The sequence below is a fragment of the Theropithecus gelada genome, chromosome 7a (assembly GCF_003255815.1).
Source record: "Theropithecus gelada isolate Dixy chromosome 7a, Tgel_1.0, whole genome shotgun sequence".
Taxonomy (NCBI): Eukaryota; Metazoa; Chordata; class Mammalia; order Primates; family Cercopithecidae; genus Theropithecus; species Theropithecus gelada.
In genome coordinates, this window is record NC_037674.1 from 35790444 (window position 1) to 35815616 (window position 25173).

Below are 25173 nucleotides of genomic sequence, written 5' to 3' on the forward strand. Positions count from 1 at the left end.
AGAGGATAGGATTCACAGAGAATAATCAGCAGTTAGGATTACTTAGGATTTTAAAAAATAATTAAGATGAAGTAATCCACACAGTTGACATTAAACTGTACATTTAAAAACTGAACCCTTAAATTTTTTTTTTTTTTTGGTCATGAATCTCCGTTCTCTGTCAGTACTTTAAACAAAATTTCACTCATAAGTTTTTATTTGGTCCTTTCCTAAAATGATGTGGCTGGCAAATTGCATTCAAGTAGCTAACATTGAGATTGTGAGGTCTTTGGAGGAACATTGAAATTCTGGTTATAGACTGAAAATTACTACAAAAACTTCGAGTATGTGTATGAAGGAAGAGGAGGGAGGCAGCATATCACCAATTAGTGCATTTAGCTACTTCCTTTTTTGAGTTACGCAGAAAGAATCAATTATCTACTTAATACGCTCATAAAACATGAAAACAAAATACTGATTAACCAAAACAGGAAAAACATTTTAAGTGAATAACCTTTCTTTAAGAAACACACCCTCATAGCATTTATTACATACAAGCAATCAAGCTAACCACTATAATACAAAATTTTATTAAACTCAATACAGAATTTTATCAGACTCTGACCTTAAGCTGTTTATTGTTTAACAGGAAGAAGGGATAGGTGTTAAGAGAGAACAATAAAGTACAAAGTAACAATTCACAGAGAAGTAAAAGACCGCACTGAGAGATCAAAGAAGCAAAAGACTACACAGAGGAGTAGTCTGAGATGATTAGGAGGGATTGAGATTTATGGGATGCATTGAGATGTTCGATACTGGACATTCCAGTGGGAGGAAATACTACCAATAATGCCTAGTAAGTAATCTATTATGTGAGGATGTTAACTGTACATAAACTGAGCCAATGCAAATTGAATTCCAGCCTAATCCCCATGCCCCAGAAAAACAAAACAAAAACAAAGGAAAAAGTCATTTCATCAAAATATTTGAGGTTTTAAAAGCAGTGTCATTATAAGAAAATTTCAAAATAAATGTATAGATCAATAGTTAACCAATTAAACAGTACCCTTAAAAGAAGCTTGTTTTAGAAAACAAATGTATATTTTTGATGATACTATTAAATAAGTGTTTCTAAAATAGGTCAGCATGGTAGGTCATCCCTGTAATATCAGAGCTCTTGGAGGCTAAGGTAGGAGGATTGCTTGAGGCCAGAAGTTCAAGACTAGTCTGGGCAACATAATGAGACCCCATCTCAATAAAAAACAAAAAAATTAGCTGGGCATGGTAGCACATGCCGGCAGCCCCAGCTACTTGGAAGGCTGCAGCAGGAGGATCACTTGAGGCCAGGAGTTTGAGGTTACAGTGAGCTATGATCACATGACTACACTCCAGCCTGGGTAACAGAGTGAGACCCTGTCTAAAAATAAACACATACATACATAAAAACTAAAGTAAAAAAGTGCAGAATAGAAGTATTCATAATTGAATTTACAAGTATGTAATTTACAAGGAAATTAAAAAGGAGAACAAAGACTTTTGTATAACTTACCAACATAAAACGAGCTGTTGGAATGCAATAAACTTTCAGTCCATAAGCGACAAAGTTCACTTTCAGTCAGAGCTTCAACTCCATAACAAGCTTGATACTCTACTTTTGGTAGTACATAAACTGGAAATTGCTGCAATGCAAGATTATACTTTTTCAAAGCTCTACTAATTTACTATTAATAATAAATACATTTGCCTATCCAACTTTGCCACTTTCAGAATGCTTTCAGGGCAATCTTATTTCATCCTTTCAGTTACAGCAGGATTCACACTGTAAGATGGATACATTCAAGCCTGATGGATAGAAGAATGTTTGGTGCCAAAAGTTGGATGGATAAAAGAGATCTCTCCTCACCATTCCCATTTCTGACCAAAATTGACATACCTCCCCACATAGGCAAGGTTTGATTTGTCAGGGAATGTGAATGACAGCAGAATCCTTGCAACAGAGCCTATCATACATAGTTGCCCAAAGGCTCAAAGCTAGATGCTGGGAAGGACTGACTTTTTTACTAGTCATTCTCAAGAGGATAAAAAAGGTAGAATTTTTTTGCTCCTTTAAAGCATGAGTCACACTGTCTCAGGCTCAAATACTCTGAGCAGCTTGTTTCATCCTACAAATGAAAGAGCAATAATACCTACATTAAAACCTGTTTGTCATTATCTTCAATTTAACGGCTTTATTTCAGACATGAAGTATCTGACAAATTATCCATCCAAATTCACTGGTCAGGACACTACATAAGTAAAATGACTGTACCTATTACTGGTCTAAGGGAGCATAAGCAAAGAAATACATGTTGTTCACTGTGCTTATGCTATATCTTCAAAGAAAACTCTGCTCTTAACAGGAGTCTATTTCCAGTTGCAGAAAGAGAAACACATGATTTAAGGTACTTAACTTGCACTGATAAGGCTAATTAGTACTTTTGAAATTATACTAAGATGTTACCATTTGCAGATTTGAAAATATTTCATAAATATTTCTTAATTCTTGAAAGAGTGGGCTTGGCACAATGTTGGTGGTAAGAATGATTCAAATCCACTAATATTTTTGTTATCAACAGTAAGTGCGGTTTCATGTGATTGCCCCTGAACTACGTGCATGTGAGAAATCTGGTGATCTTGTTAAAATGTAGAATCTGGGGTAGAGTCCAAGGTTTTGCATTAATAACAAGCTATTGTTTCAGGGACCATATTTTCAGGAGGTAAGGCCTCCAGTGTGTCTTCTCAATTAAAAACAAAATTAAATGGGATTAGGATAATTTTATCATTAAAAGCATTTTACTATATAATCTAGCAAATGGTTATCTGCATATGATTTAGTCTCTCATAACTTTAGGGCAAATACAAGGTCGAGATAAAGAAATTTGCTCAGGCTAGGTGTAATGGCTCAAGTCTGTAATCCCAGCATTTTGGGAGGCTGAGGTGGGAAGATTACTTAAGGCCAGGAGTTCAGGATTAGCCTGGAAAAACTAGCAAGACCCTGACTCTATAACAAATTAAAAAAAAAAGTTAGCTGGGCATGTGGCACAAGCCTACAGTCCTAGTTACTCAGGAGGCTGAGGTGGGAGAATCAGTTGAGCACAGAAGTTCAAGGAAGCAGTAAGCTATGATCGTGCTACTGCACTCCTGCCTGGGCAACAGAGCAAGACTCTTGTCTCTTTTAAAAAAAGAATGAATGAAATTTTCTCAAGGACACATAGCTAGTTTACAGCAGAGTTAAGAAAAAAGTTGACTGAGAAAAAGGATCACATTTCTGGATCAGAAATGAGTAACAGAGTTAATTCCATATATTTTTTAAAATTTAAAAATATGTATTATTTCTGAAAAGCAAATAATTTGGGAGATTTTCTTTGATAAACTACTCTATCTATAAAACCAAGTCTTAAAACCAGTTTTAATTTCTGTATGTATTCTACTGCCATCTCCAGGAAGCCAGGGGAAAAAAAGGCCTGAACATTTCATCTTTGCTTAGTATCCCAAAATTGAAGTAAAAATGTAAGGATAATCAGCCGGGTGTGGTGGCTCAAGCCTGTAATTCCAGCACTTTGGGAGGCCGAGACGGGTGGATCACGAGGTCAGGAGATCGAGACCATCCTGGCTAACACGGTGAAACCCCGTCTCTACTAAAAAAATGCAAAAAAAACTAGCCAGGCAAGGTGGTGGGTGCCTGTAGTCCCAGCTACTCGGGAGGCTGAGGCTGGAGAATGGCGTGAACCCGGGAGGCGGAGCTTGCAGTGAGCTGAGATCCGGCCACTGCACTCCAGCCTGGGCGACAGAGCGAGACTCCGTCTCAAAAAAAAAAAAAAAAAAAAAAAAATTTAAGGATAATCAAAATTTTCATACTATAAAAATAAAATTTACTATTTTTTTCCCTTGATAAGTGGCTCCCCAAGTAAGTTTTTCTTGGTTCTGTTCCAATTTTTCACATAAAGCACTTAGGATACTTGGTTAACTGAGACAGACAGTAATAGATATTATGAAATCATCCAAAGTTCCTGGGTGTGGATTTCATAATCATGTAACGAACTCAGAAAATTCTGTTTTATCTTGTGGTTCAAATTAGCTTCTTTATTATTCTTTTGTTTTGAGATGGAGTTTCACTCTTGTTGTCTAGGCTGGAGTGCAATGGCACAACCTCAGCTCACTGCAATCTCCACCTCCCGGGTTCAAGGGATTCTCCTGCCTCAGCCTCCCGAGCGGCCGGGTTTACAGGTACACCACCACGCCCGGCTAAGTTTTATATGTTTTTTAGTAGAGATGGGGTTTCACCACGTGGACCAGGCTGGTCTTGAACTCCTGACCTCAGGTGATCTACCTGCCTCGGCCTCCAAAAGAGCTGGGATTAGAGGCGTGAGCCACTGTGCCTGGCCTAGACTCTTTATTTTATCCCATCACTTTAGACTGGCTGATGTTTTAAGTTCTCCTTTAAAGTGCAACTCTTATTAAGCAGAGTTTTGGTAAGGAAACATAAATGATACTGGAAACTAAAATGACAACTAAAATAATTGAAGAACCAAGGAAAAACAAAGAAGAGATGAAGTTCTTGGACAGCAGAGGTTGAAGAGACTTCTAAGTATTTCAAAGCTCTATTTAAGTAAGTTGGTTTTTAGGTAGGAAACACTGATGGGGGATGTACTTTTACCTAACTAGTTTAAATAGTACTACTTACAACATTTTCTTTTTTCTCTTTTTTTGTTTGAGACGGAGTCTCACTCTGTTGCCCAGGCTGGAGTGCAGTTGTGCGATCTCGGCTCACTGCAAGCTCCGCCTACCAGGTTCACACCATTCTCCTGCCTCAGCCTCTCGAGTAGATGGGACTACAGGCACCCGCCACCACACCTGGCTAATTTTTTGTATTTTCAGTAGAGATGGGGTTTCACTATGTTAGCCAGGATGGTCTCGATCTCCTGATCTCGTGATCCACCCACCTCAGCCTCCCAAAGTGCTGGGATTACAGGCGTGAGGTACACCGCCTGGCCCAGTTATTCTTTAATATGATACAGTAGTCAGGAAGTACTCCACAAGAATCAATACTAGAACATCACTAGTCTGGATTCACCTGATCCCTACCTCAAAACACACTGACATTCAAAGTGGTCAGTGATGATTCTTATTGGGCAGTAAGTTAGGTAACAAGAGACAGAGACACCAAAACTTGTTTTTTCAAATGTGTACTGTGACAAATATATACAACAGAAAAAATCCTCAAGAAAAATTAAAGGAAACACACTTTAATATTACATACTCAATTATAATATAGAAGATTCCCTTTATCAGAATTCAGCAGTCATACACAAAAAAATGCAAACTAATCTGAAAGAGAATTTCAAACACGAAAAATTATTAAAAGAAGTAATTACTCAAATTGCAGTTTCCTTTTTTTTCCTGAGGAAAATATTTATATCAAACCCAAAAGAAACAACAGGGAGAAAAAGAAAGGAAGAGATTTGGTCTTCTAACAATCCTGAAAAGACCTTAAATGTGTGTGAAAGGCCATCTTTCAAAAGTTCTACTTGGACTTCTAAAGCAAGTCAAGAAAGAGCCCCAAAGAAAGACAGAAAAGAGCTCGAGTTCGCATGTAATAACGGAAATCCAAATTCCCAGAGAAAACAGGAATATATGTGCCAATCTAGATGTAATCTATGATGATGCAGTTTTTTATAAAGTTTATACAGGTGGAGTATCCCTTATCTGAAATGCCTGGGACCAGAAGTGTTTCAGATTTTGGAATATTTACATATACATAATGAGATATCTTGGGGACAGGACTCAAGTCTAAACACAAAACTCATTTATGCTTCATACCCACCATATACATAGAGCCTGAGGGTAATTTTATACAATATTTTATATAATTTTACAAATGAAACCAAGTTTTTTTTTTTTTTTTTTTTTGAGACGGAGTCTCGCGCTGTCGCCCAGGCTGGAGTGCAGTGGCGCAATCTCGGCTCACTGCAAGCTCCGCCTCCCGGGTTCACGCCATTCTCCTGCCTCAGCCTCCTGAGTAGCTGGGACTACAGGCGCCCACCACCGCGCCCGGCTAATTTTTTGTATTTTTAGTAGAGACGGGGTTTCACTGTGGTCTCGATCTCCTGACCTTGTGATCCGCCCGCCTCGGCCTCCCAAAGTGCTGGGATTACAGGTGTGAGCCACCGCACCCGGCCACAAATGAAACCAAGTTTTGACTGGATTTTGGACTGTGACTCATCATATGAGGTCACGTGTGGTGGAATTTTCCACTTGGGATACCATGTCAGAGCTCAAAAGCTTTCAAACTTTGGAGCATTTTGAATTTTGGATTAGGGCTGCTCAATTTGTATATTCCAAGCATGAATGTTACCAGCATTTATGGCTACTATATAGAAACACTTTCCCTTATTAAAATTGATCTCAGTATTTTAGTAAAAAAACAAAAAAACAAAATTCAACCTGAAGATACTACTAAGAGTGCTCAGCAATTTAAACTTCATAGTAATGGCATGTTAAGTATCTGTTGATTATTTACGTGATCACATTCTAACTCCACGAATAACAACTTACTCTTCTGATTTTCTTCCGTTTTTTAGAACGTGGTCTTGTCTCTATCCTTTGGACACTGCAGCGTACAAGTAACAACAGGTCTTGCAGGCTAAATAACTTATACACAAAATTTCCTTCCTGAGGAGCTAGGTATTCCGATGTATCTTCAACATAGTCCTGAAGTTCATACGGCAAACCTTTAAAAATAGTATTTCTCATTTTTAAAATATATTAGCTCTTTACCCAGCATAATCAAGGATATAACAATTCAATTACCTATTTTAAAACTTCTATCATCTTTAATTCTCTACTTCTCTGCCTAATGGACCTTCACACTATTACCATTTCTGTTTACTTTTACTGGAACTGCAGTAAGAGCTGAAATCCTAGCTTTAAGGTTCTTCTCCTTTTAACCTTCACGACGAACTCTAGGCAAAGTATAAATTCGTGAGACAGCATACAATGTGAGAAAAGAAAAAGAGTTTAAAAAGAAATGCTATTCCTAATCTAGGCAGAGCTGAGGAGCAGATTTCACAAAACCAAAAAGTATAAAACTGCAGTCCAACACCAAGTATAAATAATTTTTAAATCAATCAATGTTTATGATTATTCTGGATGCACTTACCCTTCATCAGTTTGACAAATCACTTTACTATAGCTTAGCAGTCACTGTACGTGCTACATAAACACAAGTCACAAGACCCATACGCCTTTGTATACATATCTAGAGAGGACATTTTGGAAGCTGAAATACTGATCACTAGACTGAAAAAATGAATTATCAATGACTATATGACAATTACAAAACAGGTTGTAACAAAATAAAGGAATGAGGGAGAAAAACCTAAGGAAAAAGAACAAGTAAAACGCTGTAAGCTCTTTGTAAATATTTACTTACGTCCTTTTGGCTTCTGAAATGCAGAAGGCCATCCAGATTTCGGCCAACTAGAGGAGTCTGAAGGACCAGACAATTGCTCAGAAACAGAAGGCTGTTTAGAATTTTCTAAATTCATTAAGGGCAATTCGGGTACTTTTCTGGAAATTGGCTTTAAGAGCTCATCCTGCATTTTTAAAATCTCTCCAACTGGATCAAATTTTTTATATACTCGTTTGATAGGTTTTTTTAAAACACATGACTCTTCTGGACTACAAGCACTATTAGTCTGCTTTCCTACAGAAGCCTGTCCTGAAGAAGAATTTGGACTAGCTGGTCTAGAACTTAGGTTAGAACCCGCAATAGCTGTCTTTCCATCACTATTATTTTTACACTCTGTATCAATGATTAAACACTCCTCATCTGTATCACTGCTGCAGAGAACTGTATCTTCAGTTTTAGCTGCTTCTGATTGAACAGTCTTTTCCTTTGAGCTGTCTAGGTTTTCCAGAACATTAGGTCTTTCACCATCAGCATGTACCATATGTACAGTCATATCATTTTTATTAGAAGTTTCAATTTCCTGAGAATTTTCTAACTGTAAGGCATCAGATGTTTTCAAGTCACTATCTTGCATCAAAGGCTTGTCAGAATTCGATACCTTTTCACATGATTCAAATCCCTGATCATCTTTATTTTTGCACTCCTCAGGGCCACCATCCATACCAGTGACCAGCTGTTTCTCCTTTTGCAATTGTTCCATGAGAATCTGAGATAAACTTCTAGAATTAGCAGAAATGTCTGGTGCACTTGGTGCCACAGTGGTAGTTCCTGCTTTGGGGGCTGTAGGAGCATCTGTCATTTTAGGTACTGTGGAAGTACTGGCTGGACTTGGTGAGTTTGATGCTTTGGTGGTGGTTACTCCAAAAGTTTCAAGTTCTGTGACATCATCATCAAAATCCAGATACAAGTTTTCAAGACTCTCAATTTTTCGGCACTCATTGACTTCACAGGACATCTTAAGTAAATAAATTGGTAAAGTATTAGTAAAAATTTCAAGCTACCCTACCTATCTCTTAATGTCCCTATCCCTCTCATACATACTTCATGCTCTTTTAAAGTAGAAAGAAAAGTCTAATGGTTATAAAAGGTTCTTGCTTAAGATGACAACAAACTACTGCCAACTATTATTAACCTTATCTTCCCATTGAAATGTTCATGATAACAGGCAAATTTGCCAAGTTGTAATAGCACAAGAAATGGAACATTTACGAACTACTACACCTCAAGAGGAATTTCAACTAATCAAAAAAAAAAAAAAAAAAAAAATAGACAAGACCACAAAAAAGAAATGTAGAGCCAAACGGGAGGTAGATTTTCATTTATGTCTACTCTTTAGACTCTTGCAGAGACACTTGGTCTTAGCTGACCAGGAGGAAAGTCCCCCTGCCACTGTGAGGGCGCTGCTTTCTAATGCGGCCAGAGAAGTGTTGCCAGCTTCTGGTGCACCCTTAGTATCAACCAGTGACTTTCTTTCCACAACTACTCAGGGAAAACAACTCTCAGCAACAAAAGATGGGGCAGAAATGGACAGAAGGTGGTTTATTGTATTCTGAGACATGAAGTCATAAATGTTTTTCATGTGCTGTTTTGGTAATGGAAAAACTATACACAGCTTTAACTTATTCAGGAATACATTGTCCCCTCTACAAGGAGACAAGTACCAGAAGATCTCTCTTCAATCTGACAGAGCACTTTAAATACCGTAGAAATTTGGTAATTGGTTATGTACATCCACCAGCCTTACAGTGCAGGATTTAAGAGAAGGGTTCTAACAGCCATCAGTAGTGAGTAAGAAAGATCAACTCATGTAAGTTACTTAACCTCGCTGAACTTCAACTGCCTCATCTCTAAAACAGGTATAGCAGGGGCATCTTCTTGGATTTGTTCTAAAGATTAAGTGAGAAATTATATATAGAAAATCTCTTGGCATAGTGCCTGTCACATAGTAAGTAACCTCTCAGTAAATGGTAGCCAGTGAATGGTAATTCCTACTAAAAGACTACCAAATTCAGTAATAAAGTAAAATTAAACTATATGCTGCTTATGTGAGGCATTCCTACACAAAAAGGTTAAAAACAAAACAACTACAGATGCCATCAAGAGATAAAAAGAGGAAGAATAGCAGTGTAAGTGTTAGACAAAGCAGAATTCAAGGCAAAAAGTGTTAGATAGAAAAGGGAGAAATGCTAGTTTGAAAAAAGAGAAAATCCATGGTAAACAGATAGTGGTCATAAATTTTTATTACATAAACTGAAAAATAAAAGAAAAATTTGACAGAAATATAATTATACCAGGTCAATGAGATACTGTCTCTAAGTAAAAAATAAAAAAATACAGAAGGTATGAATAATATTAAATAATGAGAATATATATGAAAGATTGAAAATATATATGTAAACAGATTACAAAGATAAACCTTTTCCCTTCCCCCAAGAATCCAAAGGGCATTTCAAAAAATGGACTACAAATTAATATACAAAGAAAATCTCAATATAGACCAAAGCAGAATCTGATAAAGTCTTATTCTATGTTCAGAAGGAAATAAAATTAGGTATCATTAAGAAAAATGTTAACAAACAATAAACTCAAGCACTTGGAAATTTAAAAACATTCCAAATTGTTGGACTACAGAAATCAAAATAATCACAGAATACTTAGCAACAAAAATCAGGCTAATAGACATTAAGAGGTATAATAATTTGAGGCTACAAAAAAATGCATTATTCTCCTCTCATTTTTAGTTACTTTCCTAGGTGTTTGAAGACACCTGCAATGTAGAAAAAGCATTTTACTCCAAGTTCAGGGCCTGAAAACTCAGGCTACAATCTCAGAGAAGGCTCATTTACTTCTGCTTCACCCTGACTCCTGAGGTGCAGCCCCTTTGGGGTCCAGGCCCTTGGTGGAAAACTGAACTTTTCCTTTTATCCCTCTAGTCTTATGATGCTGCCAAAAGCACAGTTCATTTTCTTAGTTGCCTCTTCAGAACTGGCAAATATAATCCAAGGCAAAAATAACCCTAAGTAATAGGCTGACCTTCTAGGAATCCTGTCTTCTTCAGTACCTCAGCCCTACAATTCCTCACTATCTTGTTAGTTTTTTCATGCTTCTAAGAAAGACATTTTAATATTTGTCCAGCTTTTTAAGATGTCATCAATAAAAGGAGGGTCCCAATTACCTGGCCTACCATTATTGAAAGAAGCCACTGTCAATTTTTATCCTCCTTCTACCTCATGTTTCTTCTTGTTACTGCCTGACATTCACCTCAATATAAGTTGTAGGCAGAGTTTTAAAAGTAAAATGTGTAAGAAGAAAACAAAAGTTAAAAGTGCTTTATGACATGTGTATCATAAAAATATAAAAAGGCAAATGGCAAAGAGAAAAACATAAACAAATATAAAAACCAAAAGGCCAATATCCTTAAAATTGTATGAGCTCTTAAGTACAATAAAAACATTTCTATATTTTAAACTTTTGTTTGCTTCCTCATTTTACTCAAGTCTCTGTTCACATTTCCTGTCCTCAGAAAAGCCTTCTTAATCATGAATATAAAATGACCCCTTCCCCACCCATATCTCTATTTCCCCTTAGCCTACTCTATTTTTCTCCATAGCATTTACCACTACCTGCTTTTTTACTGTATTTGGGCCCTCTACCACTTATTTAAGGTCTGAGGGAAAATAGGTTTTGTTTTTATTCACTGCTGCTTCCTCCCTGTATAGAATAGTATCTGCTCAATAAAAACTTATGGAATGAATGAATCCAGTTCTCTATAAACAATGTATTTAAAAATCATGGAAAAAATATTTTACAATACAGAATAATAAAAGCTAATATTTACAGAGTGCCAAGTGTTACTCTAAATGCTTTGTATGTATAAATTCATTTAAACCTGAACAATCCTATGAGTTAGGTAATATCATGATGCCCATTTTACAGATAAGCAAACTAGACACAGAGATATTATGTAACCTGCCCAAGGTCACACAGCTACTAAGTATACTTAAGATTAACAATCTGGCCAAATACTTTCTGTACCAATCAAATTAAACTGATCTGTTCCTTTTCACACTTAAAAACTTAGATATGGGTCAGATGCAGTGGTTCACACCTGTAATCCCAGCACTTTGGGTGGCTGAGGCGAGTGGATTACCTGAGGTCAGGAGTTTGAGACCAGCCTGGCCAACATGGTGAAATCTTGTCTCTACTAAAAATACAAAAAAATTAGCCGGGTATGGTGGTGCACACCTGTAATCTCAGCTACTCGGGAGTCTGAGGCAGGAGCATCGCTTGAACCCAGGAGGCGGAGGTTGCAGTGAGCAGAGATTGTACCACTGCACTCCAGCCTGGGTGACAGAGCGAGGTTCCATCTCAAAAAAATAAAGCTCTTGAATATGAATGAGACCAATTAAACAAAACCTCACATTAACCACCACCATCAATGAGTTTTCACTACATACATAACTAAAAACTGTGCTCACCCTTCAACATAAAATATCAAACTTAACCCTCATAATAACCTTGTCAAGTAGGTACTACTTGCTTTCATGTATGAAAAGAGAAAACTGAGGCTGAGGAAGGTTAAGTTAGTTGCCTAAAGTCTACCTAGACTTGAAATTCAATTTAAGTTTGAATCTAAAGCTTGTATTTTTAACTACTAGGTTTAGGGATTTGCAATAAAACTTTACGCTTCAAAAGGATAAACAAGTACATTCCCCTTAGGGGAAAAAAAAAATTACATACGTCCATTTCAGATATAAACTCTTCAGGTTTGTCCATAAAGACTGCAGAGACTGGAACAGATGTGTTTTTGGACATCATAAATTTTAATGGAACTTCATGAAAGACTTGATTTCTCTCTCTCATGGTCATTTTCTTTTGGGGAAGTGGTGAATTAATATATATTACTTTAACCGGTTTTGAACCTTAAAACAGAAACCAAAGAAAGAGGTGATTAGTATCTAATCATGATATATTTTTTAAAAACAGGATGTATGACATAAAGATCACCAAACAAAGAGACACAGGAGAATGGCAGCACATGTCCCATATATTTGCTACCCTTAGACTAGAAGATATTCAAGTCCTTTAGAAATCTAAGGGCAAGAAAATCCAACTGGCAGAAGAAAAATGTCTTTCTAACAATGTTTAAAAAGGATTTCTGGTTTTTACTGTTATATTCTTACTGTCATTATTACTCAGTTTCTTATAGGAACTTGCAAAAAATGATGAAATATTTACCACAGAGAATATATTACATTTAACTCTAATTTGTAGTTTTGTTTCAATAGACATAATCTTTCACTTATTATATTTATGCTGTAACATATAATATTAATTCTGAAAGGTATTTAAAAAATAAAAAATTAAATATGAATCAAAACAGGAGGGAAATAATTTCTTATATACAGGAATTAATATGCAAATATTAATTTTATTGTTGAAAGACAGACTACCCTACACTTATATGTATAGACTTACTGTAATTCCAAATTCCAGTAACAGACAAGTAAATAAGTCATGGAAATTCACCCATTTGAGGTTGTCTACTAAAGTACTACGTTCCTTTCATTTCCGTGAAAGACAGAACAACCTGACCATTTCATGTATTTCTTGGCCACCCTATGCCATCATTTTGTCGCTCTCACCCTTAAATACGACTACAAGTGCTATAGACCTAATTAATTCATTTAGTAGTGCTGAGCCTATAGTAGCTTTATACATAAACAGTTTTACTGAATGTAAGTGTCAAACTTACGTCCTCCTCAAATCAGTGCTTTGGTATCTCACAACTGACCACCTATATTTAGACAGCTGAAATGAAATGGTTCCAACCTCTCTCTTTTTTTCTTTTTTTAAATTTTACTTTAAGTTGGGGATACATGTGGAGAATGTGCAGGTTTGTTACATAGGTACACATGTACCATGGTGGTTTGCTGTACCTACCAACCTGTTATCTAGGTTTTAAGCCCTGCACGAATTAGGTATTTGTCCTAATGCTCTCCCTCCCCTTGCCCCCCAACCCTCGAAAGGCCCCGGTGTGTGTTGTTTCCCTCCCTGTGCCTATGCATTCTCATTGTTCAACTCCTATTTATGAGTGAGAACACACGGTCCAACCTCTCTTTTTTGAGAGCATTATTTGACATAGCAAATCACAAACCTGCAACAGGTATTACTTGAATAAACACTGGAATTTCCCACTGTTCCTTGTACGTTGGTCCATGATTATTTAATAAGGTAAATAATGATTGACTAGTTAGAGCTATCTGAGGGTGATATCTGGAAACAAGCTTCTCTGCATTTGGATCTTTACTAATATCCTGAAAAACAACAAGTAATTTGTTACTTGGTTATACTTATTGAAAATTTCTTCAATAAAGTAAAGAACAAAAAAAGTCAGAAAGGAGACTTTAGGACAATCGGGTTAGATATATTTTGTGAGATATAAAAGATTATTTAGGAAGATCCAATGCTGCCTTGGTACTTACATAATGCATAGCTTCAGCTGTTTGTTCTGACGTTTCGATGGTAGATATATCGCTTTTTGAGAGCTGCAATTTCATAGGCATTGAGGGAAATACTGTTTTCACATATTTTACACTGCCCTAAATATGAAAAATAGTAATCATTTTATTGCAAAAATTGCAATGTATTTTTTTCTAAGAAAAGTATCTTTCATCATATGAAATTGTTAACTTGAAATTTATCATTCTACTAAATGTAAACATCAGATTTAGAAACTTCATGCCAAGATATTAATATTTTTGCTTGACAACCACTACCTGTGGTTTTTTTTTGAGACTAAGTCTCTCTCTGTTGCCCAGGCTGGAGTGCAGTGGTACGATCTCAGATCACTGCAACCTCTGCCTCCTGGGTTCAAGCAATTCTGTCACCTCAGCCTCCTGAATAGCTGGAATAACAGGTGTGTGTCAGCACGCCCAGCTCATTTTTGTGTTTTTAGTAGAAACGGGGTTTTGTCATGTTGGCCAGGCTGGTCTCAAACTCCTGACTTCAAGTGATCCGCCTGCCTCGGCCTCTCAAAGTGCTGGAATTACAGGCGTGAGCCATCATGCCAGGTCAGTTTCATAGAATTTTTCCTGCCACTTTAAAGTCTATCTTCTCCTTTTAGGAGACACAAATCATAACAGGGGATGGTAGAAACTCCAAAATATCCTCTCCACACACTTAACTTTCAATATGTTTGTAAATAAAATCCCATTAAAAAAAGGGGCTTTCTGCTTGTATTCAGGGGCATTCAGATTGGGTGGTAAGAAAAGAAAATCAAGGAACAAAGTAGTGGCATTTTTAAAAACATCAAGTATTTGTATCCATAGAATAAAAACAAAGGGAAACAGATTGGTATTACATATTTTTAAAGTCACCTAATTATTGCTTAACATTTAAATATAATGTCTATATAAAGTATACATGAGCCAGGGGCAGTGGCTCACTCCTGTAATACCAGCACTTTGGGAGGCTGAGGTGGGTGGATCACCTGAGGTCAGGAGTTCGAGACCAGTCTGGCCAACATGGTGAAATCCCCATTTCCTACTAAATATAGAAAAATTTGCCAGGCATGGTGGCGGGCACCTGTAATTCCAGCTACTTGGTAGGCTGAGGCAGGAGAATCACTTGAACCTGGGAGATAGAGGTTGCAATGAGCTGAGATCATGCCATTACATGCCAGGTGACAAGAGTGAGACTCTGTCTCCCCCCCCCAAAAAAATATATATGTATATATATACACACACACACAACGTATATATATGTGTGTGTATATATATACGTGTATACACACACACACATATGTATGATATTTTGGGCAAAAAAAAGCTTATATCCTCTGATGATAAATCTTACCAATGCAAGAAGAGTTTTTTCTAACTTTAATCCCATCTCTACTCTGAATGGGAAGAATCCCATTAAGCTGGTGACCTCGTGGAGAGTATAGAATTCTGGATACTTTTTCACTTGTTCAATGCAAGCTCTTAAAATTTTCTGAGAAACAGAAATTAAGAAAAATTCATTTGTATTGTATTTCTCTAATAATGCAAAAAGAAAATGTTCAGTTACATGTGACTATGTAATTATTCAGTGCAAAAATTAGCCTGATTTCATTAATCAAGCTACTAACAATACAAACATTGTATATTCTTTATTTTCATAATTTATTTTTAACCCAGTTGCTTAAAATATTGATGTTTAATACTAAAATTAGCAGTCTCATTAAAATTTAAAATTAGAGGACACATAATATATTTTCCATGTTATTTAAGAAACTGTTAAAGAAAGGCACATGAAAATTTCATCACACTTTACTGCAATAAAAGCAGTTATATGAATAATTAGAAATTAAGTAGTATACTCTGAAAACATTCCCAAGCACAATAAGTTAATGAAGTAGTTATCTTACGGGTCATTGTAATCTATAATCTAAAAAAATCAATAACTTATGAGGAAATGTAATTGGTAAGTAAACAAAATTCACAACTTTTTGTGAGAAGAGTATGTGCCACTTGTGATAATATATAAACAATTCAGAGATGCATAGCTGTTGGGGGTGGGGAGAGTTGTTTGATTAAAACACATACATACATTATCTTCTAAGATACGTATTTCTTCTTCTTCTGTCAACGAACCTTTCCTGAATGTCTCATAATATATTTTAGGTCACAAAAGCTCTTGGCATCTTTATATATTATCTTTATCATATAGATCTACATACCCTCTCCCTTTACATACTTGTAAAATGTGTCAAGTTACAAATCAGTAACTTTACTCCAGTATATCTTTTCATCTATAGTTTCAGAACCCCTTCCCCCCTTTTCTAATCCCTACTCCCTATGTTTCACATTTTCTCTCCTCATCTATGCTTTTCATGGCAGATCTTGATATTTAATCCATGGTATCATTTGTAACTAACAGAGATGTGGACTAATATGGAAAAGTTGTAAAAAATCTGAGTCAACTGCAAACTCATATCTGCAAAATATCTTTGCTCCTTATTTGTACTATTAGTTAACTTTCACTTGTAACATTCCTTTCCTATGGTAGTTATTACAAGAATTTGAATATGCAAAGGAAGGTAATACATAAGAACTACGTGAAACAGAAACTATTTTTGTTAGATATTCATTGGCACATCATTCCTGGTAAAACTGTGGTGGATGTTACAGTGTTTTTAACTGAATTTACTTAATTCAGTAACTACAGCAAGAGAGTCAAAGGAAAATCTAAGACAATTTTACACCTACACTCTGTTACATTATATAATTATTGAAAGTATTTTACAACTGGTAGGTACTCAATTAACTAAAGGATCATTATTTAGCTTATGTAGTAAAAAAAAAAAAAAGTTTTATACTAGTAATTTATCTTTCTTTGAAAAATAACTAACTGAACACAGGAGGTTAAAAGATTCAGGCTGTTCCCCATCACTCACGCACTGAGTGCTATTAGTGTTTAATACTCAAAATATCTTGAGAATTCATCAAAATATCTTGAAATTCATCAAAAGCATATGCATTTATACAATACACATCTATCATTATAAAAAATATTCCCTAAATTTTATTTTGGGCTAGAAAGGAAAAATATTTCTGGGCTTGGTGAAAAGCAAGGAAAATATGCAAGAACCATAAATTAACACAAAGAGGAGAAACTAGAGCAGTGAAGAGTAAGGAAACCTAGGAAAGGTGAGGTGGCTTGAGGGCAAATTCTTCAACCAGTTCTAAGATCAGGTGGGAAGTCAAACATAAGACTTCTACATTTGAGCAGGGATTTGAACAGATATATGTACACTTATGTTCATAACAGCATTATTCGTAACAGCCAAAAGGTGGAAGCAACTCCGGTGTTCATCAATGGATGACCAGACAGACAAAATGTAATATATATACATATATATACACACACACACACAAACACACAATGGGATATTAATCAGCCTTAAAAAGGAAAGAAATTATGACACATGCTACTACTTGGACAAATCTTGAGGACATTATGCTAAGTGAAATAAGCCAGTCACAAAAAGACAGATACTGTATGTTTCCACTTATATGGGGAACCTAGAGTAGTGAAACTCATACAGACAGAAACAGAATGTGGTTGCCAGGAACTAGGGGGAAGAGGAAACAGGGAGCTACTGTTTAATGGGTACTCAGTTTCAGTTTGGGAAGACAAAAAGTTCTGGAGATGGATGGTGGTGACAGTTGCATAGCAATGTAAATATATTTAATGTTATTGAACTGTACACTTAAATGGTGAAAATGGTAAATTTTGTTATGTATACTTTACCACAATTTAAAAAAGAGAGAGAAATGGAGGACACACTGAGGTCTAGCCTTGGAAAAATTTGGAAATCCTAGGAAGAGAAACGAGAAAATGAAGCAGCAGTCATTGAATATGGTTGAGAATTCTCCAGAACTGATGAAGGCTATAAATCCAGACACAGTAAACACAATCAGCCAGCAGGATTTTATTAAAAAGCATATTTTTAGGAAACTCTAAAACACCAAAATTACAGTAAGAAAAGACAGAAGCCCTAAAAGAAACGACAATTAGATAATACATTTTTCAACAACAACATGAAAAAGTAGGATTGTATCTTTAAGTGTTGTGGAAAAAAGGTAAGTGCCAACTTTGAATTGTGTATGAAATAAAATTATACTAGTAAAATGAGAACAAGACAGATAAAAGATTTCCAAATTTAAAAAAATGGAGATTGTTCACCATTAAGAGACCTTCATCAAAGGCACATCTAGAATACACAGGATTTCAAGAAGAATGAAAGAATCTCAGAATGTAGGTTTGAGAAGAAGAAACGGTGGGCCAAAATTTGGCAAACCTGTAGATAAATTAAAACAAACATAGTCCATATAAAATAATAATGTGGGTAGATTTAAAAAAGAAACTGCATTACAACAAATAGCATACAAGTCAAGAGGGATGTAATGACAGTCAAAATGTTCTATGATTTCTGTATTGTTCGGGAGGCTAGTTGATATTGAATAATGGAATTATTCACTGTAAAAATTCAAGAGTAACCACTAAGAAAACAGAAAGTAGACATGTAATTTCCAAACCAACAGAGAGGGGAAAAAGAGGAAAAATGTCAATCTCCTCAAAAGGAGTTTAAAAAAAAAAAAAAAGAAGAAAGTACAGAAAAAGTAAAACAGAAAGCACAAACAAAATCAATACATACTGTCATCATAATGGATGTAAATAGCTAAACTTTCTAATTAAAAGAGATTATCAGATTTTATTTTTAAAAGAAAGGAAAGCAATCTAGCTGAACACTGTTTTAATCCCACCTAGATTTTTGTAGAAATGGACAAGTTGATTCCAAAATTTACATGAGAATGTAAAGAACCCACAATCTCAGGACTATAAAACTACAGTTATCGAGACCATATGGTTTTGGCATCAAGACAGACATACAGATTAATGAAACAAAACAGAGTCAAAAAATTGATCCAGGCTGGGCATGGTGGCTCACACCTGTAAACCCAGCACTTTGAGAGGCCGAGGCAGGTGGATCACCTGAGGTCAGGAGTTCGAGACCAGCCTGGCCAACATGGTGAAACCCATCTCTACTAAAAATACAAAAAAATTAGCTGGGTGTGGTGGCAGGCACCTGTAATCTCAGCTACTTGGGAGGCTGAGGCAGGAGAGTTGCTGGAACCCGGGAGGGAGAGGTTGCAGTGAGCAGAGATTGCACCATTGCACTCCAGCCTGTGTGACAGAGGGAGACTCCGTCTTCAAAAAAAGTTGATCCACATGATGGTGACGAGGTAATTCAGTAAGGGAAAAAATACCCTTCTCAACCAATCTCTATGCTAAAACAGAGTTTCTCAACATTGACATTACTAACATTTTGGACCACATAATTCTTTGTAGTGTTAGGCTGTCCAGTACATTGTAGGATATTTAGTAGCACCTCTGGCTCTACCCGGTAGATGCCATCAGCACCCCTACCAAGCTTTAGACATTGTCAAATGTCCATTAGGAGGCAAAGTCACTCTCAGTTGAAAATGACTATGCTAGAACAACTAGATATTCATACGGAAAGAAATGACTTTTGATCCTTACCTTGTATCTTACACAAAAATTAACTTGAAATCAACATAGACTTATTTACGTGTATAAGTTAAAACTATAAGCCCTTTAGATTAGGGTTTCTCAATGCAAGCACGCCTGACACTTTCAGTTGGATAATTCCTTGTTGTATGGGACGTCACTCACATGCATTTAGTATGTTTAGCAGCATCCTTGGCCTCTACGCAGCAGATACTAGTAGCATTCTACCAGTTGCAACAACCAAAAATGTCTCACTGTCAAAGTCCTAGGGATGGGCAGGGTGGGGGGTGGGTGAGGAAGGAGTAAAACTGACCCCAGTCTGAGAATCACTTGGGATAGGCAAATATTTCTGTGCCAGAACACATGAAATCACTAACCACAAAAATTTTTGATAAATTAGACCATTAAAATTCTGTTCTTTGAGACACTATTTAAAAAATGTAAAAATACATCACAAACTGGAAGAAAACTATATATAATGGAGTTGTAGTCAGACTATATAAAGAAACTTTATGGCTTAATAAAAATAAAAGCAAATAAAAAATCAGCAAAATACTTCAATGGATATTTCACAGAAGAAATGCACTTAAAATGAGTAATTTTTATATGTAAATTATACCTCAATAGTTTTAAAAATTAAATGTGGATTTAAAAGGGAGGCTTTAGGATTTAATGGCTATATGATGCTCTAACAATAACAACACAGTACAATCTTTTAAAAAATGTGGGGGAGAATGAGAAGAGCATACAAAAAATAATTTCAATTGTTATCGTATTGATCACTAGTATTGTTATTTTGAGGCTGTTGTGAGTGTAATGTGGGATAAAGCAAATGAGACATATGAGATATTCTTTCCTAGTTCTATCCACTGAATTATTCTCAAAACAATGATCAACCCAGGAGCATCCGTAGTGCCCACATTGTAGTCTTGAAATATCACTTCACACTGAAAGAAACAAGGGCTCTAGAAAATGGCTGATTCCAGCGCCAAGGCAGGAAATGTAGAAAATGAGCCTCAAAGACTACCAGATTGACTGAAAAGCCAGTAGGAAGAGCCTCTCAGTGAGTTAGTATTATTTGAGGCTTACAAAGGATAATAATCTTCATGGACAGAAACACATATATGTTTAACTCCATGATTTAATAACACTTTAAAAAAAGAAAATACATCATCATTGGAGAATAAAAAGGAACTAGTTTTTTAAAAAGTGATATTTCAAAGGAAAGAATCTAGTATTTATTTTGTCCCATGGTAAGCTACATGAACTGGGAAACCGAATAGTAAATAAGGGAAAGTATATCTTTTAAAAATTATTCCAATGAATAAATGATGCAATCAGAATATTACAACTGTGCAAACCACAGTGAATGAATGCATCTAGGCAGTGAGCATTAATAGCTGGAGTGGTGGTCAAAATGTTGGTTAAAGGACACAAAATTTCAGTCACGTAGGAGGAAAAAGTTCAAGAGATCAATTGTAAAACATGGTGATGATAATTACGATGTAATTGAAAACTGCTAAGAGAGTAGATTTTAAGAGTTCTCACAACAAAAAAATAGGTTTGTGAGGTAATGCATATGTTAATTAGCCTGGTTTGGCCTTGCCACAATGTATACATATTTTAAAAACATACTGTACGAAATAAATATATACAATTTTAGCTTGTTAATATAAAAAGATAAAATTCAAAACAGAAAAAGGAGAAAAACTGCAACATACAAAGCCCATAAAGTTTTTGTATTTGGAATATATAAGGAAATCTTACATATCAATTAGAAAAAATGAACAGTTATTCTGCAAGAAAAAGTGAGCAAGAAGCATATGAAAACATGCGTGTGCTCTCCCCTCCCCCCATATATATATATGTGTATATATATATATATATCTCTATCTGAGATGTGGAGCAACAGAACACTTGAACACCGCTGGTTAGAATGTAAATTGATATAACCTGGTATAGCCACTTTGGAAAACCATTTGCAAATCTACTCAAGTTGAAGATATGCATACTCTATGACCCAATAATTCCACTCCTAGGTATACAAACAGTCCCCAGCTTATAAAGGTTCCACTAAATGATTTTTCAACTTTACGATGGTGCCAAATCATTGCAATTTTGTCACAACACACAGCATTCAATAAATTACAAGACACTCAATACTTTATTATAAAATAGGCTTTGTGTTAGATGATTAAGCCCAACTGTAGGTAAATGTAAGTATTGTGAGCATATTTAGAGTAGGCTAAAACACACCATGCTATTTGGTACGTTAGGTGTATGCATCTTTAATTCACTATAGGTTTATTGGGATGTAACTATCGTGAGTCAAGAAGCATCTATATATCCAACAGAAACGTGTGCATATGTGTACCAAAATAAATGTATGAGAATTTTCTTAAGAGTACTGCTTAGAATAGCTCCAAACTGGAAGCAACCCAAGTTCTGATCAACAGGATAAATTGTAGTTTATTCATATAATGGAAAAATGGACAGAAATGAAAATGAATGAACTATAACTCACACAACTTAAGAATCTAAAAAGCACAATACTGAATGAAAGAAGGAAGGCCCAAAAGCATTCTGTTCACATAAAATTCAAAATCAGGCAAAAGGGGCCAAGCACGGTGGCTCACGCCTATAACCCAGCACTTTGGGAGGCTGAAGCAGGTAGATCGCCCAAGGTCAGGAGTTCGAGACCAGCCTGGCCAACATGGTGAAACCCCATTTCTACTAAAAATACAAAAATTAGCTGGGCGTGGTGGCGGGAGCCTGTAATCCCAGCTACTTGTAAGGCGGAAGCAGGAGAATAGCTTGAACTCAGGAGGCAGAGGTTGCAGTGGGCTGAAATCGTGCCACTGCACTCTAGCCTGGGCGACAAGAGCAAAGCTCTGTCTCTTAAAAAAAAAGAAAAAAAAAATCCCCACAAAATCAGGCAAAAGAGAAGTAGAACTACCACTCTCCATATACACACAAAAAGCAAACAACTTATCACCACCAAAGCTGGGACAGTGATTATTTATTCAAGTAAGGAGAATGTTATTTATTATACAGGAGGACTACACAGGGGGCTTCTGGATTACTGGTATTGTTTTATTTCTTGTCCTGGGTAAGAGTTACACAGATGTTTACTATATAATTACCTGTTAAGCTGTATCTATTTTTTCTTTTGTTCCATATACTTTTCCATATATACATGACATTGCATGACATAAAATCTTAAAACTAAGAGATCTTAGAAAAGTATCAGTGAATCTTTGCAGTGGGGATGTAAAATACAACTTAGAGAAAATGTGCTTCCACATCAATATGGAAAAACACATGACAATGTTTATCATTTACCATTAGCTACCAAGTAATGTACTTTGTTAATAAAGTACAGTTTTATATCCACACAAGAAATATTTACATTGAGCACGCCAGACACTATTCTAGTCATTGGGAGACTACATCAGTGAATAAAACAGCACTTACAAAAAGGCACTGTTTTACAAAAACAGTGAGAAGGACAATAAGCAAAAATAAAACATGGTAAAGGGAAAAGTGAGGGTCATACTACATTCCATAGGGTAATCAGGGAAATCCTCATTGATAGGTGACATCTGAACAGAGAGAGACATAAAAGAATCAAGACACTATTCCATGCAGAAATCCGGGGAACAGACTGAGAGAAAAATAGAAACCCCAAATGCCAAAGGACTTAAGGCAGGACTATGCTTGAAGTATTGAAGAAATGTAAAGGCCAGTCCGCAGGTGGGAGCACAATAACTGATAGGACAATGTGTAGAAAGTGAGGATGGGGGATGGGAGGGAGGGGAGAGATCATGCAGGCCACTGCAGAACTTTGTAAAGACTCTTCCTAAGAAAGATGGGCTATAATCCCAGCACTCTGAGAGGCTGACGCAGGAGGATTGAGGTCAGGAGTTTGAGACTATCCTGGGTAACATAGGAGGCCCTGTCTCTAAAAAAAAATTAGGTGCAGTGGCCTATGCCCATGTTCTTGCTATTCAGGAGGCTGAGGTGGGGAGGATCACTTGAACCCAGGAATTCAAGGCTGCAGTGAGCTAGGATTGTGCCACTGCACTCCAGCCTGAACTATGACTTATGTATTAAAAACATCATTCTGGTCTTTTAAAAGGCACTATTAAAAAACAAGAATAGCTGCCAGCTCCTTTTCCACATAGAAAATTATGACATTCCATTTGGATACATTATATTTAGGTTCACAGAAAATAAAAATCAAATTCATTTATTTACAAGAATCATTCTTCTGGTTCATATTAACAACAAATTTCTTCCTTACAGTGTTTTTTTTTTTGTTTTTTCTTCCTTTTTTTGAGACAGGGTCATGTTCTGTCATCCAAACCGGAGTGCAGTGCAGTGGCAAAATCAAGGCTCGCTGCAGCTTCCATTTCCTGGGCTTCAGTGATCCTCCCACCTAAGCCTCCCAAGTAGCTGGGACTAGGACTAGGACTACAGGCACATGCCACCATGTCAGCTAATTTTTAAATTTTTTGTATAGATGGGATTTCATCATGTTGCCCAGGTTGGTTTCAAATTACTGGGCTGAATCCTTCTGCCTTGGCCTCCCAAAGTGCTGAAAAAATAGGTGTGAGCCACCGTGCCTGGCCTGTTTTTTTTTTTTTTTTTTTTTAAAACAGTGAAAGTGTAATACTCCTGCTGTCCTTCAACTTACAGTGCCTAGTTTTGCTTTTTAAAACTATGGTAAAATTTACCATCTTATCCCTTTTTAAGTGTAGAGTTCAGCAGTGTTAAATATATTAACACTATTGTTTACAGTGACCAGTTTTAAAGGCTTAAATTTACACTGATATTTATAAACTCTACTATAAATATATGTGTATGTACATATATAGTTATTATTTAAGTAGCATACTTTATCCAATTTTTTTGAGACAGAGTCGCGCTCTGTCACCTAGGATGGAGTGCAATGGTGCGATCTTAGCTCACTGCAAACCTCCACCTCCTAGGTTCAAGTGATTCTCCTGCCTCAGCCCCCTGAGTAGCTGGGATTACAAGTGCCCACCACCATGCCTGGCTAATTTTCTTATTTTTAGTAGAGACGGGGTTTCACTGTGCTGACCAGGCTGGTCTCAAACTCCTGACCTCAGGTGATCTGCCCGCCTTGGACTCCCAAAGTGCTGGGATTAGAGGCGTGTGCCACACGCCTTACCTATTTAAGTAGTATACTTTAATTTTCTGGTAGGCTCAATGAATGATGGTAGGGTACGAGCTGGGATGATATACAGGTCTTGCTAATAAATTTGCACGAATGAGTGAAGTATCAAAAAATGAACTCAGAGCTGAAGTTTATCATTTTGTGGCTGGTTACCACAAACATAATGAGCACAAGTTCCCGTGACTGAGTTTTAAAGTACCAGATTTTTAGGTACCAGGATAACTCTTTAAACACTATTCTCTCACAAGTGAAATCAGTGGGTCAGTTCAAACTATTACGTGAGTAAAATGTAATGATATAATAGTTGGATCGTTAAAGAATATAAATATACATACAAATATACTATAGTACACAATTTTGAGATGTTAGTTTTTAAACTATCTTAATGCATGATGAAGAAAAGACC

At 36.3% G+C, this 25173-nt stretch overlaps 1 protein-coding gene across 3 annotated transcripts in view; it reads right to left on the minus strand.

The window, feature by feature from the left end:
* The window catches only part of ICE2 (interactor of little elongation complex ELL subunit 2), a 57213-nt gene that overhangs the window by 18944 nt on the left and 13096 nt on the right, over positions 1–25173 (minus strand). For all 3 annotated transcript variants that reach the window (XM_025389588.1, XM_025389586.1, XM_025389587.1), the window contains 7 exons: positions 15347–15484; positions 13975–14091; positions 13647–13806; positions 12230–12411; positions 7451–8444; positions 6574–6749; positions 1529–1658 (listed from right to left, as the gene is read on the minus strand). In XM_025389588.1, coding sequence (XP_025245373.1) covers positions 1529–1658; positions 6574–6749; positions 7451–8444; positions 12230–12411; positions 13647–13806; positions 13975–14091; positions 15347–15484 — 1897 coding nt within the window. The remainder of the gene's footprint in view (positions 1–1528; positions 1659–6573; positions 6750–7450; positions 8445–12229; positions 12412–13646; positions 13807–13974; positions 14092–15346; positions 15485–25173) is intronic.